Source organism: Drosophila hydei, unplaced genomic scaffold (genome assembly GCF_003285905.1).
Source record: "Drosophila hydei strain 15085-1641.00,03,60 unplaced genomic scaffold, DhydRS2 tig00000149-arrow-pilon, whole genome shotgun sequence".
NCBI classification, from domain to species: Eukaryota; Metazoa; Arthropoda; class Insecta; order Diptera; family Drosophilidae; genus Drosophila; species Drosophila hydei.
This window is the reverse complement of record NW_022045678.1, coordinates 5,422,415-5,439,966: the sequence shown is the minus strand read 5'-3', so window position 1 is coordinate 5,439,966 and position 17,552 is coordinate 5,422,415. Positions and strand designations below refer to the sequence as shown.

Below are 17,552 nucleotides of genomic sequence, written 5' to 3'. Positions count from 1 at the left end.
GCTCGGATTAAATGCACTGCACCAAAAAGTCATGCAATTGAGTGTATGGAAAAGCATCACTATACGGGAAAATTTTTTAATAGTTTAATTGCTCAATAGAATAACAAGGTTATTGGTCAAAAAGTTGAGTCTATAATATTGATTATATATATTGGTTGATTTTATTAGAGAGACTTTTAAATTTAAATCCAAAAATTGCTGGCCTACAAGTTTTCTATCTAATTCTCATAACTGTAAACGTGCAGAAAAGTATTTAGAGGAAGACACTGGACATAAGCACATTTATGTTTATATATTTTGTTGTTTTTTTTTGCTATACATTCTTAGCTATTTTACTTAAGTCAGATTTGTTTACTTCTGTTGTGACTCGCCCTAAAATTTCTTGCTGTGCATTTGTCGCTTGCGCTTAAGCTTTAAATGCAGCCACTCAAGGCGCTTTTGAACTCATTTGTGTTTGGTCTTTGCTTGCAGTACGACAACGTCAATTCGTGCCTGCACGTGCTGCGGAGTCAATCGGTGGGCGGCTTGGACAATATCACGACCAACGACATCTGCGCGGGTCGCCTTAAGGCTGTCCTTGCTCTGTTCTTTGCCCTGAGCCGGTACAAGCAGCAGGCGAAGCAAACGAAGTCCATTGGCGTTGGCTGTGGTGGCGCTGCTAGTGGTGCAGCGGGTACAATTGGTGGTTCCGTTTTGGGCATTGGCCTGGGCGGTAGTCTAAGAGCATCGACTGCCAACAATTTGCTGGACAGGAACCAGCAACAGGAGCAACAGCAGCCACAACATAAGCAACAGCAAACGCCACAGCAGTTAGCTCAATCGCTGGAGAACGGCAATGAGATGGTGAATCGGTAAGTGAAGCAAATAAATATTAATAATATTATATATATAAATACATAAATATGGTTTATTTTTTTATAAATTGAAAATTTAAATTGTTAGAACGAGCTGTAGCAGCGTGTAACATAGCAGTCAATCTTTGTCTGGCTGCTATTGCATCGTCGCTATGCCATGGTTGTTGTCTAAGCTAAATAAGCAAAGCAACTTGACGAAACATTTAGTGCTGTTGGTTGGTGTTCCGACTAACAACTGAACGAAAATTACTCCACCTGTTAAATTATACTTTTAGCAGGGACGTTAAGTGCGTGATATGTTATTAGTTTTGCTAAACTGATGTAAGCTTTTCAGTTACTTGGAGTTACTTTTAAAGTTAATTTCTGTATTATACTTGATATGTACAATTAATTACAAAACTTTAGGAAAAACCGTGATCATAAAAACATCGAATAGGTTCAAATTTGACAATGTTATGTTCCTTCTTACTGAAGCACTACGGATTTGGGAAGCTTAAAATATGATTTTATGGGAGCTTAACATATGTTAGACAGAACATATGTTAAGCTAGAACATATGTTAAGCTCTGTGAAGCTTAACATTTGTTACAGTCTTCATGGCTCTGTTAGTATTACATATGCTAGACTAGACTATTATTTAAAAAGTACTTGTAGGACGACTTAAGGAATCTCAAAAAACTAAATAACAGCACGGAATGCTTTTGGCTTTATATATTAAATATCATTTCACCCAGCTGTGCGTCTGTTAACGCGGATTTGCTGAAATGCCAAAAAGCATTTTCTCCGTTAGCGTCAAACCCCCTTGGTCGTAGCTCAACCTCAAGGAGAGTTCATATCAAATGGAAATGTCGCAGATTTCCGATGCATTTGGCTTACACCGCCATAAGACTTCCGGCAAAACTTCATCTGGTAAAAAAATAAATTCCAAGCAAGTTTAATATGATTTATTGGTTTGTTTGCCGGAAATTACAAGCGATTCAGCTCACTCTCTCATTCTACATCTGTCCCCAACTCGTAAAAAAGAACCCCAAGCATTGGATTCCATTCGAGGCTGAGACACTAAGCAAACAAAATTGGCATACTATAAGAGGACAATCGGTGTGCGAGTGTTTGAGCTCTTGAAAAGCAGCTGAAAAATTCAAAACACGAGAATGGAAAATTAGAAAACTTTATTTTTGGTCGAGGAAAACCCCATACGATGCGAGAGAGTGAACGAGAGAGAGACATTTTCTGCCGTCTACGTCTCGGGGGCTTTCTTGTGTGTTTGCAACCCTCGGGGAAATCCCAGCAGAGCAGACAGGAAACGGAAGCTTTTGTTGTGCTACCAAAAATGTGGAAAGGGAAATGGGGGCCAGGCCATAGACCAGTCGCCGTTTAACTCTCGTTTCAGGGTCTGCCAATCGCCCCCCACACTTCCCACTCTGTGTAGCCATGTGTTGACGACTTTCACTGACTATGAAATTTAAATGCGTAACGGAAATGTTTGCAGTGTTATTTTTTGGCTGAGGGGCGCGTTGACTAGCAGACAAATAAATTACTCTGGATTTTTATGGTCGTCCTTGCGCCTAGTTTGTGGTAGGCAACAGGGAACAGAACGAACGGGGCTGCAGGACACGGGCGACAGGACGACGACAACAATGGGGCAAGTTCATTTAAAGTTGCAATGCCATAAAACTTTCACTGCGACCAGGCAACAACATGGTCTGTGTACACCCTTACAATGGGACAAATAGAAAAATTGTTTAATATAAACTAGAGATACATTTTGAAAGCGCTTGATTCAGGGATTGTCGGAGAGGAGAGATAGAGAAGACAGAATCAGCTATATATATATATCTTGGCATCCGCCCATAATCCCACACGCTTTGGCAAGAGGCTTTACTATTCGGCCATAGCTAATATTCGACTCTTACTCTCGACTACATTGTGCGTTGTTTATAATGTCTGCGGTCTGTCGACCTAGACACTGAATCCGTGCTGTCCAGCCTGCTGCAAAAGTTTCAGCTGTGCCAAAGCAACCCCCAAAAATGTCAAGCGAACCATTAGCGAGGGGCATTGGCGTCTCGGGGACTCATCTAGTGGAAGGAGAAGCTACATCTAAAATTCAAAAGCATTTTTAGCGACGAGCGACAAGTCGAGCAGCTGGTGCACAGCGCTTTATAAAGTTGCCTCGTGCGCGACTTCCTGCAAACAGTTTACAAGTTTTCAGTAGCAGGCACTGATTTGACGTTCCACACTTGCCACCAGCCAGGCAACATGTTGCATATAATTAAAATAAAAATTGTAAGAAAGCAAGCTGTTGGATTCGTCCTCGAGACCAAACTTCAACAACAGCTGATGACATTTCCTCCCTGTAGCTGGATCCGGGAAGCTGCCATTTATAACTGCAAATTGCGCGCCAGACATTGCAACAATATGTGCTCCCAAATGTATTTATAACATTTGTAACGGTGCCAAGAAGGATCTTAGGGTCGAGAGGTTGGAGTAGTTTAATGGCTTCAAAATAACCCCCAATGCGACGGGCTACGGACGTGGGAGGTCACATAATTGACATGCGGCAGCTGAGGGCGTGAATTCCAATGCATACGTTCAAAGAGCTAAGCCGTAGCCAAGCCCAAGGACTGAGCTCCACTTCGGAGAAAGGGGGTCATGTGTGTTGCTTGGGGGTAACCTTCCGTCCCATAACAATGGGGATTGTAAGCTGCCAAGGGGTAGGCAAAGCGCCCACGTGCGTGCGCTCTGCCTAATTCGCATGCATTTATGCGTGACCAGGCACAGGACGCAAACCAAACCGAAATCAAACCTGGCAGCAGGCTGGCTGGGGTGGCCCATCAGGGAGCTAAGTGTTGCAGTTGTCCTGGCTACCAAAGGATCTCTCGCCCTTTCTTTCGACAGACCAAGCACACCACAAGCTGCCAGGTCGTTTTGGCAAAAAGCTGTGTCCTTGTACGCCCGCTTGTTGTCTGGCTTAACTTTTGTTGTCCTGCGGGCTTGTGTTTATTGATGCAGCATTCATCAAGTGTATCACGTGTTCGACTACAGGGTATACGTCTGTTCGAGCAACGTGTTGTCTGCCCGGAGCAAAGTCCATGTCGTGTATGCTGAATTTATAATTCCATTTGCGGTTTTAATTTCGTAAATGTGAGATTAATTTTATTCAATTTGGCGTGCGAGGGTGGAACGAAAAATAGAATGTTCGGATTGTTAGAACTCAGACTTGATGCCTGCTTCGGTCTCGCTTCATTGACTCCCAATTGTCAATGCTCTCGAAAACGAGCCAAAATTGGCAAAATGTGCCTGGGTGTGCGAACAGTAATTAGGACCGATTAACTATGTAGGACTGTCACTCTGCACGGCGTCTTATCGGATTACTATCACGATGAGCTCCTGACCAGCGTCTCGATTCATCCATTAGATCATTCACTAATAATTCATCTCGCGAATTCAGAGCCGACAGAAAAATATCCCGTGTCGCCCGAAAATTTCCGCAATTAAACAAATGTTCATTCTCCAATCGAAGAAAGTTCCAAATGAAACGTCGATTGATCTCACAAATACTGGACAACGTTTTGGAATTGTTGGGCAGCAGAAGATTATTGGCTATTAAATATACCTCGAGAGCCCAAAAGAAACGTATTGAGAGATCCGCAATGATGGCATAGTAGTAAAACCACTGAAATAAGTGCACAAGGACCAAGACAAAGACAAGCTTGAGCGCGCGAGCTGCCATAAAAGTTTATTCAAACGTACCTTGGGGTAAATAAGACGGTTTCGAAGGAATATTCTTTTGCCCTTCCAGATTTTAAACAATCCGTAGTCTTGCAGCAAGTCCCACGCCGTGCAGTAAATAGTGGATACAAGGGAGCTAACTATGTAGACCCAAGTCCAAGGGTTTGCGAAGATACTATTGTACTTGCCTAAAGGAGAAGATGAATTCATTAAGTTCGATGTATGTATATTGAGAGCATTGCTGAGCTACTTACAGCTTGTCTCCATTTGTATAGTTGAGATGACGACAACAATGATTGTAGAGGCATAGGCAAAAGCATTGACCAAATACGAAACTGGCTTAATTTTGCTATCGCAATAGCGTTTCACACATTGAGCCAGCCGAAACCAGGCGGGCAGGCATCGAAGAACGGCTATCACAACATCTGGCTCAAAATCAAACGTATTCTCTCTATCCATGGAGTAACGCATATAAAAACGAATCAAGTAATAATAATCCACGGTGCATTGCACCAAGGATCCCAGCTGATCGGCCAGCCAAAAGTCCGCAAAACTCACGTAACAAAACGGAGCAGCCAGAACGCGTCCGAAACACTTCAAAATGCCCATACGAGCCGGAAAATTCATAACATGCACAGGATTTAAGAGTATCACCAGCGGCAGGACCAGACCAATTAGCGGAAAATACAAAGGATCCTTCACTCCAAACTCTTTGTGATGTATAAATAGCAGCATGGCCAACACACAGGCGTAACCAAAGAAGCTGGCTGTGCTGAGCAGTTTAATGGACACAGTTTGATGGCGAGGATTCAAATCGAAGATAAGCACGTGATTAATGCCCACACTTTGCCACACATAGACGTTGCCGACCAAGCTGAAGCCGTAGAGCATCAAAGAGAATGAGCCGCGAAACATACGGGTAAAGATAAAAACTTGATTCGTGCTTACAAATAGGATATAGGCTGTAAAAGGGTTATTAAGACATTAATTAATATAAGTTGAGATATGTTAAAATGTGTATCAGTCGATATATCTGTAGTCAGTCGGCTAGGCAATACTTTGATAGAAATTTAATTAGTCCTTTGATCAATCTATCATGACGGAAGATAGACGATTGACATTAGTTAGTCGGCCAGGCAATACTTTGATAGAAATTAAATTAGTCCTTTGATCAATCTATCATGACGGAAGATAGGCGATTGACATTAGTCAGTCGGCTAGGCAATACTTTGATAGAAATTTAATTAGTCCTTTGATCAATCTATCATGACGGAAGATAGACGATTGACATTAGTTAATCAACTAGTCTCAGCTAGGCGCTTAGATGGGTCATTTATCAATCAGTCAATTACTCTTTCGATAAATCCGTCTTTCACAAAATAATGCTGGAAGTCAGATGGTATCAGATGGATCAGAACTCAGTAATGAAAATGTTTGTCCATCCGATAATTAATTAGTCGAAGCACTCAGATGGGTAGTTTAAGTAGATCGATACTTATCAGTCAGTCAATAAGCCTTACTGTCAATCTGTCATTCATAAAAAAGCTAATCTATCAGTCCATCAATTAGCTATCTATAGATACATTGCCGATAGCTAGATCTATTACCAGAAATAGCACAAACTACACTTGAGACAATAAAGAGACCCATAAATAATCCAGCTGTGAATACGTAATCCGTCGATATGGGCTGAGTCAAAGGTGGAACTCTCAGCTTTTCCATTGCCTTGGCACGGTCACCATCTGTTATATATTGAGTGAATATGTCCTCGACTTCGATAATCATGTCACGCAGCTCAACTACGTCCACATATAAGGACGTGCCATCCAAAGTTCTCTGAACCCACCGAAATCCGTTCGGGGACGGGAAATACTTATTACACTTGTCGCTCAGCTTCTGAAAGCATGTGTAGTTGAGCTGCTGATAATTTTTGAGTAACACCAGACTGAAGTAGAATTCGGCATAAGCTCGATCTAGTTTGCGCAGATTTCGCGGCTGATCGGCCAGCGGAGGCAACCCTCGTACGGCGCCCACAACCTGTCCGCTGGTTCGACTTTTCATATAGAGCAGCTTCACTTTTAATGTGGCATGCTTGCGCCTTGCCTCAGCCATTTTGTAATCGAAAAACTCATTCACTCGCATCAGCTCTGAGTTCAGTTTCGCAAAGTACTCGTCCTGAAAGTTCAAACAATATTCTTCATACACGCTTTTGTCCCTACGATTGGGCATATTTTCTACTGCGGTGCGTAATAGGGTCTTCATCTCCTGTTTGATAAAATTAAGTCTTCTAACTATCGGCATTATTTTTGTTTTTGCCGTACCGTACCAACCTCATAGTTAACATATTGCTGACGCCACTCGTTTGTTAAATGACTCTCAAAAGTTCTATCGAACTTCATTCTGATTTACTTGGAATTTCGTATATTCTCTGTTGAGTGCTTAGAGTAGCAGGATGCAGAAGCAAAGAAAAATGGCCGATGAATAAATATACTTGATGTCCAAACCAAGAGCGTATAGCTCAATTGTCTTTGACGTTACTAGGCAGAGCCCCAGTAATTATATTATTTATTTTTTTTAATTATATATGTGGCATTTTCAGTTGAGATGTGTTGACAAACAATGATGTAACGTATAAATCTAAGCAACTGCTTTATACGACACGGAAAAAAGATAAACAGACGAACAGATTTACAGAAAATATTTTTCTCACTTGGTTACACCTGCCTTAAGGTATATTAAAACGTAATTCTTTTTTTGTAGCTATATCTCTGATTTGTGCTTAGTTTAATGTTGAACAGAACATAGTTAATAGATAAATTAGTTTTGAATAAATCAAATTTGGATATCATAGCTGTAATTAGTAATATTCATTAAAAGCTTGATCGCTTGCTGGTCTGTACACCCTTGTCGTGGCTTCCTTCTTCCTCTGTGTCAGCTCTAAGGCCGATGGGATTTAGGTAAATGTCGCGGGTGGCGCGAAAGTAGCCGACATTGAACAAATGCTCGTTCTCCAGGCGCAAGAAGTTCCAGATGAAACGACGAGTTACCTCTAAGAAACTTTCAAGTGTTTTGCAATTGTAAGGCAATAAAATATTATAGTAAATTAAATATATCTCCGGGATAAAGATGAAACGTATCAGAACATTCGATATGATAGCAAAATAATAAAATCCCTACGAATATATAATACTTGGTTAAATTTGAGTGAAGCTGATACTTGAGGGCTTTACGTACCTTGCGATACACGAGATTCTGGCGCAGAAATATGTTTTCACCCTTCCAAACCTTAAATAGACCAAAATCAACAATTAGATCCCAAGCTGAGCAATAGATGGCTGATATGAGAGCCGAGGCTAGATACGGCCATATCCAGGGATTCGCGAATATGGTATCATATTTATCTAAAAATTATAAATGCAAAATGAAATCAACGAACAACGGACGGCTCCATCTCTAAACGCTTTGGAGAGTGTATTAAGTGTATACATACCATTCGAATTCATTGCAATTGTAGAAAAGATGACCACCACAATGGTACTGAAATATTTGCCGGCATTCAGGAAATATGAATACGGCCTATTACTGGAATTCCAATATCGCTTTAGGCACTGGGCTAAACGGAACCAGGGCGGCAGACAACGTAGAATGGGAACCATGAAGTCTGGCTCGAAGTCAAGGGCCTTGACATGGTCCGCGTAGTAGCGAACATAGAACCGGGCCAAATAATAGTTATCCACAATACACAGAGCCAAGGAGTTCAGCTGATCAGCTATCCAAAAGTCGGCAAACTGCACAAAGAAAAATGGAGCAGCAAAAATTCTCCCAAAGCAGCGCAAGATCCACATTCGCGCCTTTAAATGGAGTATGGGTATTGGAATGATCAGTAGCACCAGTGGCAGCACCATACAGATCAAGGGGAAATTATATGGATGGGATACGCCGAATTCATTGTGATGCAGAAACATGAGCATGGACAGAGTGCAGAGGTAACCAAAGCCGCTGGCCACCTCCAAAAACGTCGCTGGCAGCACTCGTTTGCGGACGTCCAGCTCGAAGATCAGCACATGATTAACGCCCACCTTCTGCCACACGTACACATTGATTGCCAAATAGAAGCAGCAGAGTACCCAGGTGAAGATACCCCGATACATGTAACCAAATGTTGCGAACAGCGCCAAATTACTGCGCACATAGATCACTACAGGAGATAGAGGAGAAGAAGAGTTACATACAGAAGTTGGGTTTCCTTAAACTTAGATTCCGAATTACATGAGAGGATAACAACAATGGCGCTGACAATGAATAGGCCCAGCAACATGCCGGCCATGAATACCCTCACTGGTGGCGAGGCCTGTCTCAGTGGTGGAACTCTCAGCTTGGCCATGGCTTTGGCGCGATCGCCGTTCGTGAGATGGGTCATATATAGATTCTCCACTTCATTAATCATTGTCAGCAGTTCTTCCTGCTTGCTGAAGGGCGCGTCGCTAATGTACTCTCTGAACCAATGGGCGCCTCTTTGAGACTTGATATGCTTGTCATACTTTTTGCATATTTTGCGAAAAGCCGTATAGTTTAGGCTCTGGAAGTTTTGTAGCATGATAAGGCTCAAGTAGAACTCGCTGCAGACGAAGCCCAAATGGCGTGTATTATACGAGCGTGGTGTCGAGGTCAGTTGGATTTTGATCTGGTCAAGTTTGCGACGTGCTTCGGCCAACTTCTGGGCAAAGAAATCCTCAACGCGACTCAGTTCTTGATGGCAAACGGCAAAGAAATTGCGCTCGAAATTTTGATAGTACTCCTCTGTAATCGGATCAACATTTAAATCATGCTCTCGTATATATCTATTAGACCTTCGGATATGTTTATCGGGCGCATTGTCCACCGCGGTGCGTATCATGGCATCAAGCTCCTATATACAGGTGGTAAATATATCAATTTAGATATGTTCATAGAGATATGGATGAAGATGTGGATCAGTTACCCCATAATCCATATACTGCTGACGCCATTCAAGTGTTAAATGGCTCTCAAAGGTTTTTCCGAACTTCATGATATCTTTCTACAATGAAATCAAAGAAAATTACAATTAGACTCCTTAAAACACAATTTTCATATATCTTCTTGCCGAGCACCTACTTTGATCAGATTAACTTGCTCAACCAATGACATGAGATATTGACAGCCTAACATTAATGCCAAATGGGCGTCAGCAGTGTGATGTAAATATGGCCGAAAAGTTAAGTGAAGCGGGAGGAATTACATTCCCATGGAAAGAGAATCCAAGTGAATGTAATTCCATAAATGTTCCTTCAAAAAGGTGAATTTATATTTTACTAGGACCTATTTCTTCACATCATAGAGATAAACTTAAATGTCTTCCTAAGTTTAATAGTAATAATTTTAATTTGACACTGAATGTCAACTTTTAGAGTGGAATTCGGTTGCTCTTTCAATTGTTTAATATAATACAACGATTTCCATCACAGCTTTAAAGGAATTTATTTTAAACATTTGTTTATTAGAATATAATAAGCAAAATGGAATTATTACTAGATTATACAGAATTTCTTCTTGTTATTTCTAGCTTTTAAAGGGATCTGAGGATATTTCTCTACAAATATTCTTTGAGCTTGACAGTCACAAATAAGAAATGAATATCTAGAATATGTAATATCTTGAATATGGAATAACCATTTAAGAATATATTATATATTTTGAATAAGTCTCCATAAATAGCTTTCAAAAGCAAACGCCATTGAATCAGTCCACTTAAACTTCGCCTCGTACATCCACAGCTTGCCGCACATGCATCTCATCCCACGCTTGTCAGCTGCCCGGGTCTCGATATTATTCTGGTCCAACAGGCTACGCAGTGTAGCGACATTTATTAACATGCCTCCTGCTCACAGCTTCCTTTATACACTGTTCAAAAGTTATGAGTTGCACCATGTCTGAGTTTTGTGAAATATTCCTCGACACTTTTTTGCCAAGAGCTCAATGGGCCAGAATAAATAATTTATATATTTTTCCAGATGAATCAGTTGGAACATCGCAATTATTTTTGACCAGCTGTAACAGAGTGTCTTACAGTCAGTATCATGATTTGTACCTATTTTTCCCGCTGGTGCTTGACATTTTCGCTTTTGTTTTTGTGGACAGTCGCTGCTTCCGGGTTTTGGTTTTTATCCTGGCTCGTCACGGGCTTTAATACAAATTTCGCATTCTGTTGAAGTGGATGTCGAGTTACATTTTTTTGTTCGCTGTCGTATAAAAAATTTGCAAAAGGGAGCTTTAAACTGCGTTGCGCAGCAACTAGGGGTTGCTTGGCTTGCCAGCCCCCAAAAACTCTTTAAGGAAAACCTTAGAATGCTCAATCAACGCGCCGAGCTTCGCCATTCGATTTCAGTTGCCAGCAGTTAGTCATATTTTTCTAGTGGCAAACAAAGAAAATGGCATTCGAGTGGTTAACAAGGGGGCGCAAATGTCGTCTACAGGCATGCCAGAGGGGGGTGGATTTCTACCTCATCATCAAAGCGAACATTCATCTCGACTAACGTGAAAAATGTGAAACAATTGCAACGATGATTACTTTTGCCCCAACCCATATTGTCGTTGTAGTTGCTGCTGGAAAAATGGTCGTAAAGGAAAATTGAATTGGCAAAAGTTTTCCCTGGCCCATGGGAACATTTGCTTTAGGCTAGAATGGAAGGGATGCAGAGAGACAGAGACAGATGGAGTCAGAGAGAAACAGAGAGATGTGTAAGGTGGGAGCCAGGTGAAGCAGTTTCATAATTATATGCTAAATACTCTAGTAATTAACTCCCCAGGGATGCGGTCTTCAAGAACTGTTAGATGTTGATTATTTTGTTGACTGCCCCCATAAAATTTAAGCCATTTACAGTGCGGGGGCAGCGGGCGACAAAATTGGCAACATGTGCACAATATGCACATAAAACTCCGAGTACATTTAATTTCCGCTTGGATAAAAACGTGCTGCTGTCAGCTATATTAGATCCGTAGATCCCAGGCGTGCTGGGCATGATTCTAAAGGGTATACCAAAAGTAAGTTAAATATGATGAGCATAGAGAATGCCGTCAATTGAAGGCAAAGAAGAGAGATTGAGTTTAAAATTAAATAGATTTAGAATAGAGTGAAAAACCATGTAAAAATTCTAAAAGAATTAAATATGAATATATAACTGTAGATATATAAATATAAATTTACTTCTAAGTTTTCAAATCAATTGATAAGGAACACACAAAAGTTACTCAGATTTATAGAATTTGTGTTTATTTAAGTAAGGGAAAACATTTCGGATTGCACCTCAATGAAACTCATAGAATTTATTATGATAAATATTTTGTATTTAAACGAGGCTAGTTTACAGGGTATTAGCTGAGCTGAGCATTAGCTAGATCTCAGTTCAAACTGGATGCTATTGTGTGCTTTACTAGCATAACGAAAGAAGCAAATAAAAATATTTGCATAGACAAACTGTTGGACAATTGGATAGACTAACGGCCAAGTGAACAGCCGGGTGTGGATTGCCAGCCAAAGTGGGCAGTGGGCAGTGGGCGTGGCAGATGGAGCTGCATAAAATGAAAAGTAAACATTGCAACATTCGCTGCCATTGAAATGATAAAGTGCGCCGGCTGCCAGTACGACAAAAGGCAATAAAATGCATGCTTAGTGCTGTCCGAGGGTGGCATGAAGGGGTTGGAGTTGCAGAGCAGTATGAGGTGGGTTTGCGGCGGCGTGTGCTTAATGGCATTAGTAGTTTGTGTAGTTGGTGGGCAATAGATGCGGTCCAGTACATGCAGGAGAGTTTCATGTGTGTCCGTCTAGCATTTGTTTTCGTTCTTTCTTTTTTTATGCGTCTGTGGCATGTGAATGGCTCGAGCTCGGAAGCCTTCCATGCTTTTTGGATTTGTATAAACAAAGATTTATTGGGTCTAGTTTCATTTTTTGGGGGTGCATGCTTTAAAAGTCTGTAAAAGTAATTTGCCGAGGGGCTATCGTGAAGCTTGACAAAAGTCTATCGTTTTTCATTAATATAATTGAATTTCGCATAATTTATTTTTTATTCAAGTGCTATTTATTTTTATTTATGATTATAGTAGAATAGACTTCAATTTGTTGAACTTAAGCCAGAGTTCTGCAAATGTTATTCATTTTAAAATTCTTTTAGGTTGTTCCTTGGGCTTTGATTTAGTTAAGAAATTCATTTAAATGATATTGAAATTAATTTAAAACTTTCTTGGAACGGAATTGGTAGACAAAGCCAAACTGGAAATATCTATGTGAATTCTTGAAACTTTTATTACCCCCCATGCGCAGCTACTCGCCTTCAATTATAAAGCCTAGTTTATAAAGTGTAAGCCCACAACTAGTTTGTCTAATTCCAATTGCCTATCACGTAAATTGGACTCATATTTCGACAGGCGGCAATAAACTTCAAAAAAACAGCTCCATAAACTAGTTAATCGGCCAAGTGCAAAGAAATCGCCAGAGAGTGCGCTGGCGCGCTCTCCAAGCAAAGCGGCTTAAATCAAGTTGGAGCACGCAAATTTGGTGCGTCTCACTAGCAGATACCCTGCGATCTGCTCTGTATTGATATACTAGACTAAATGAAATAAAATAAAAACAATCAAACAAATCTAAAGAATTCTTTATGTTAATTTGTTTGTAGGTAGAGGGTTTAATTGACTTATCTGTTTCATATTAATCCATGATTTGAATATACCCTTTGTTTTTTCATTTTCAACTAGTCCAATAGCAAATGTTTAATAGCTTTTAGCGTTTGCAGGGTATCAAAAGATACAGCAAACTAAACGAGTTTTCAGACCAATCAACTGGAGTTATGCTCCATTAGAAACTTAAGTTGCAATGATTAAACAATTTTCCAGCTGTTTTTGTTGCTGCAGAGTCTCCGTGGCGACATTTCTTCATACACGTTAGAAGAAGCAGAAAAAGTGGCAAATAATTTGCGATAATTGCCACTGAGCAGCAAACTGTTGTTCAATTATAGCGATTTGTTTGGCCAATAACTTTTGGCTAACTTAATTGTGGCTGCTGTAGTTGTTATGGCTGCTGTTGTTGTTGCTGCTGTTGTTGTTGACCTCGCGACTGAGCATTGAACTTCAGCTGCAACAGATTGTTGGCAATTTGAAAGCAGGGAGGGGGTAGGGAGGTTCGTGCAACAACTATTTATAGCCGGCACAAATGACAACACAGACAAGTTGCAACCACCCCCATCCCAGCCATATGATAGCCAGCTGTGTGCATCGAACATGTTCGATCAGCCAAGCAGCCAACACGTTGCATTGTGCTGCTTCAGTTGGCAAACGCAACGCGTCGAGTGCGGAACGTATGAAAATCGCGCGCGTGCTTCGCGGCAATTTTTAAGTTATTTTGTTTGTTTTTAAAATAAAAGCGTGCTCAAAAGAGTTGTTGTTTACAAATGCGTCAAAAAGTCAAAGTGTGTGAAGAGCTTACAAATAAATATTAAATGAATAAATAAGTGAATAAAGCAAAATATATAAATAATTTATATAGATATTTATATAATTTATATAGATATTTATTCTGCTAAATAAAAATAATAAAAGAAAATTAACAAAAATAAAAAAGAAATCATTAAATTAATATATATATATATTTTAAATAAATTAATCTGAAACAATTAAAAAATATAATAACTAAAATATATTATTTATTTTAATAAAAAAATCCAACAAATAATATAAGTCATAAGGGATTATATTGACATAATATAGAAGCTACAATTGAAACCAAAACGGTTTAAATTGAAATGATATTAATAAATTATATATATATTGTTATCAAAAATGAAAACATCTTTTCAGTTGCCTGCCTATAAACTTTTTTTATTTGAAATAAAAAATAAATATTTTATAATTATAAAAAAATTTAAAACTAAATTAAATTCCAAAAAAAGCTTATTTGTATATAACAGACATATAACAAATGAAATATAACAATATAAAGGTCTTAAATTAAGTGTCTGCAAATGCTGCATATTTTATGGTATTGCAGCTGTGATACGTCTCTCTCCCTGTGTCTGTCTCTCTCTTTTCCCCACTTTATTTTCCAGCTCTTTCTGTCTTTATCTCTCTTCGCCTGATTTTCCGCATAATTAACGCCTTATCGCATTGCACACAAATTAAAAGGCTTAAATACAGACACAAACAACAGCAACAACTACAAAATATGTTGCCAACTCTTTGCAGACATCCTCAATGGACCAAACCGCCAGACAAATTCCATTTTAGATAAGCGCGTATTTTATTTATATCCTTCCGACGTTGAAATGCAGGAAAATTGTTTTGTGGTGCAGCTGTGGGATTTTAAGTTTAAACAAAAACTCGCTCTATTGGAAAGTTTTTAATTTTTTTTATTTTTTTTATTTTCTTGGGAAGAGATAATGTAAAACTTTTGCTGCATTTATTTAAAATTTAATTTGCACTTGAAGCTTTTACATTATAACCAAAAAAAATTTTCTAATAAAACTGTTCTAAAAGTTATTTATTTTCATTCTAATTAATTAAATGTTTATTTCTTTATAAAGCTTTCGATGACAAAATTTCCATTAGGTAATATTAAAAATATATTTAGTAATTCGATAATTAGTAACTCTCGATTCTTGTCAATAACTCAAAGTCGTATTGAAAGTTGTATTTATGTGGAGACAGCTGTGCACATTCGGCCACATTTTCCTTACCCATCACAACTTTTCATTTTCCATTTAACTGGTCTCTGTGCCGTCGACAGTTTACAGGGAACTTAAATGCGAGCCACAAGTTAATTAAAGAGGCACAGAGCATAGGCATTGGCAATTAGAACTATCCGCCCCATTAGGCATAGCTTATTTTGATGCTAGGCGTTAATCTGCAGTCTCATCAGCTCTTGCGTTCCTCAGCTTTGGTTTTGGATAATGTTTGCCTACCTCAAGATGTGCGGCTGATAAGTCAAACCGGTTTCTGAGCTATTCCGACCGGCGCGTGTCTTCAATTAATCTCTTTTTTGACTTGTGCTTGAAAGCTGAAGCTGAATTTTCTAATTTCATTTTATTCAAGTGGCAGATGTGGCTCCAAATAAAAGGATTAAACATCCTTGAGGGGTTGACTAATTGTGCATCTACCAAAAAAAGGTATAGGAGCTAAACCAACTACAGTTCAGTTCCCCATTTAAAGTAAGTCCAATTGCAAGTCTGTGTCTGACAACTGACAAGCTGTCAGAATCATCTTCTTCTTCATTTAGTTCCTGGGGGTGCATTGAACTGTCAGCAACCCCTGCCCTGACCGGCAGCAAATCAAAGCCCACGACAGAAATTTGAGATATCAAAAAGCGAGCTGTCAAAATACCAAACAAGCGACGGGCCAAATGAAAAATCAATTGCGGTGCACAGTAGGAGTAGAGGGAAGTGGGCGAGGGGATTATGAGCAAATGAGCGGGCCGTATCGAGTACTTACCGTAGGTAACAGCCGAGACGAACTTTGACTAATGATAGCATAGGGGCCCCTGTCTGTCAGTCAGTCAGTCAGTCTGCCAGCGTGTGAATGAGGGAGCTCGGATTATGCTTATATAAGTAGCAGAAGCGTCAACCTAATGATTTAATTATGATAATATGATAATATGGCCATAGGGTTTCAGCTATCCAGCTATCATATGCATACGTCTAAGAGGGTCTCTTGATAATTATTAGTTTCGGTTCATGGTTATAGGTTTTTCATGTTAATGTTAATGCGAATTGAATGAGGTTGAGGTAGTAAGCAAGAACAATTGGAACTAGTTCGTGGCTTTTGTTCATTTTGGAGAATAGTTCATAGTTTGGGTGAACTGGTGAATGTTAATAGTAATTCATCTTTCAGCAGCTGTAGACAACTAAGATTGTGAAATATGATAGATTGTGGAACTCATTCGAAGGAAATGATGGGACTATAAATTGGAATTAGCTATTTGCATAAATTTACCGTGCAAGAATAAATAAAAAGGACAAATTGCTGGGAAAAGTGAAACAGTTCACTGTTGAAAATATCATACAGAAATCCAAATCATATAGACTTACGAGTTTTGCACTGTGAACAAGTTCAGATCAGTAGTAAAGTCATGCATTTTAAAGCTAACCCATTCAAATTGTTACTACTAGACTTTTCAAATTTTTAGAAAGCATAGTCAAAATATGTAAAGTAATTATAAAAATATTATTGCTATTATTGATCTTGTTCTTTTTCACTAGTAAAAAAATTAAACAACATTTTTAGCTTAGCCACAATTATATCAGTAATTTTATTCATTTAAACCAGTTCCTGCTCGATCAACTGTAAACATGATTAGTTTTGATAAAGTTCTGTGAGATTCGATTGTAGAGTACACATAAATGCTGTCATTAATCTGCTTACAAGAGACTTTTGACGGCCTCTTACGGAATTTTTAAACATATCACATAATTCTCACTTGAACCCCGCTTCGGACACCTCTCTCGATGCCCTAACTAATTGGACAATTCATGGAAAATCACGTACGTCGATTGAACCGCAAAGTTTTTGACACAGTTACCCGCCGCTGGGCCTTTTGCACACAGTTCACATCAGTTCATTTGGGTTCTGTTAAGAGTTGTTCTTATCAGAACATTGCACTTTTTGCCCAAGAAGCAACTTTTGCCGGTTCTTATCTATGCCGTCGCACGAGGCCCGAAGGCACTTTGTGTAAATTTATGAAAATCGTTGCGGGAATGCAGCTTGCATAGAGCAGAGCGATGCCCCAGCAGACAAGAGGAAGAAGGGCATGATAACTGGAAATTGACGTTTAGTCACGTACGTTGGCTAAAAGGAAAATTATTTAATGTGCAGAAGTGGCAAAAAGTTGTAAAAGCCAAGAATGTGCCGATAATAGCCAGAAGGAGCAGGAAGGAAGTAGCCTAAGGGGAAAGAGGAAGGGAACCAGGG

At 39.4% G+C, this 17,552-nt stretch overlaps 3 protein-coding genes across 6 annotated transcripts in view; 1 reads left to right on the top strand and 2 right to left on the bottom strand.

Annotated features, from left to right (window-relative positions):
* The window catches only part of LOC111592571 (protein sickie), a 138,170-nt gene that overhangs the window by 40,971 nt on the left and 79,647 nt on the right, over positions 1-17,552 (top strand). Inside the window, exon 3 of the mRNA XM_030223193.1 lies at positions 472-851. Within this exon, the coding sequence (XP_030079053.1) occupies positions 472-851 (380 nt within the window). The remainder of the gene's footprint in view (positions 1-471; positions 852-17,552) is intronic.
* Positions 739-7,217, bottom strand: LOC111592572 (xenotropic and polytropic retrovirus receptor 1-like). Of its 4 annotated transcripts, none has more exons than XM_023304881.2 (5): positions 6,914-7,217; positions 6,191-6,848; positions 4,838-5,545; positions 4,605-4,771; positions 739-822 (listed from the first exon to the last, which is right to left on the bottom strand). In XM_023304881.2, exons 1-5 carry the CDS (start codon positions 6,980-6,982, stop codon positions 811-813), a joined length of 1,614 nt encoding a protein of 537 aa, XP_023160649.2. In that variant the 5' UTR covers positions 6,983-7,217; the 3' UTR covers positions 739-810. The 4 variants fall into 4 exon arrangements, with proteins under 4 accessions (XP_023160649.2, XP_023160648.2, XP_023160647.2 ...); XM_023304880.2 differs by lacking the exon at positions 739-822 and adding an exon at positions 3,997-4,527 and having other exon boundaries at positions 6,230-6,848; XM_023304879.2 differs by lacking the exon at positions 739-822 and adding an exon at positions 3,997-4,527 and having other exon boundaries at positions 6,914-7,216.
* LOC111592573 (xenotropic and polytropic retrovirus receptor 1-like) lies at positions 7,326-9,713 on the bottom strand. Its single transcript, XM_023304884.2, has 5 exons — positions 9,565-9,713; positions 8,853-9,492; positions 8,074-8,781; positions 7,818-7,984; positions 7,326-7,756 (listed from the first exon to the last, which is right to left on the bottom strand). The coding sequence occupies exons 1-5, from the start codon at positions 9,631-9,633 to the stop codon at positions 7,454-7,456; spliced, it is 1,887 nt and encodes a 628-aa protein (XP_023160652.2). The 5' UTR covers positions 9,634-9,713; the 3' UTR covers positions 7,326-7,453.

Excerpts from the sequence above, each read along its gene's own strand:
- LOC111592573 (XM_023304884.2), bottom strand. The coding sequence starts at position 9,633 with ATGAAGTTCGGAAAAACCTTTGAGAGCCATTTAACACTTGAATGGCGT. Across the intron at positions 8,782-8,852 it reads CATTGTTGTTATCCTCTCAT|TGATCTATGTGCGCAGTAAT; the intron begins GTAATTCGGAAT and ends TATCTCCTGTAG. Across the intron at positions 7,985-8,073 it reads AATTGCAATGAATTCGAATG|ATAAATATGATACCATATTC; the intron begins GTATGTATACAC and ends TATAATTTTTAG.
- LOC111592572 (XM_023304879.2), bottom strand. The coding sequence starts at position 6,982 with ATGAAGTTCGATAGAACTTTTGAGAGTCATTTAACAAACGAGTGGCGT. Across the intron at positions 4,772-4,837 it reads TATACAAATGGAGACAAGCT|GCAAGTACAATAGTATCTTC; the intron begins GTAAGTAGCTCA and ends CTTCTCCTTTAG. Across the intron at positions 4,528-4,604 it reads ACCGTCTTATTTACCCCAAG|TGGTTTTACTACTATGCCAT; the intron begins GTACGTTTGAAT and ends CACTTATTTCAG.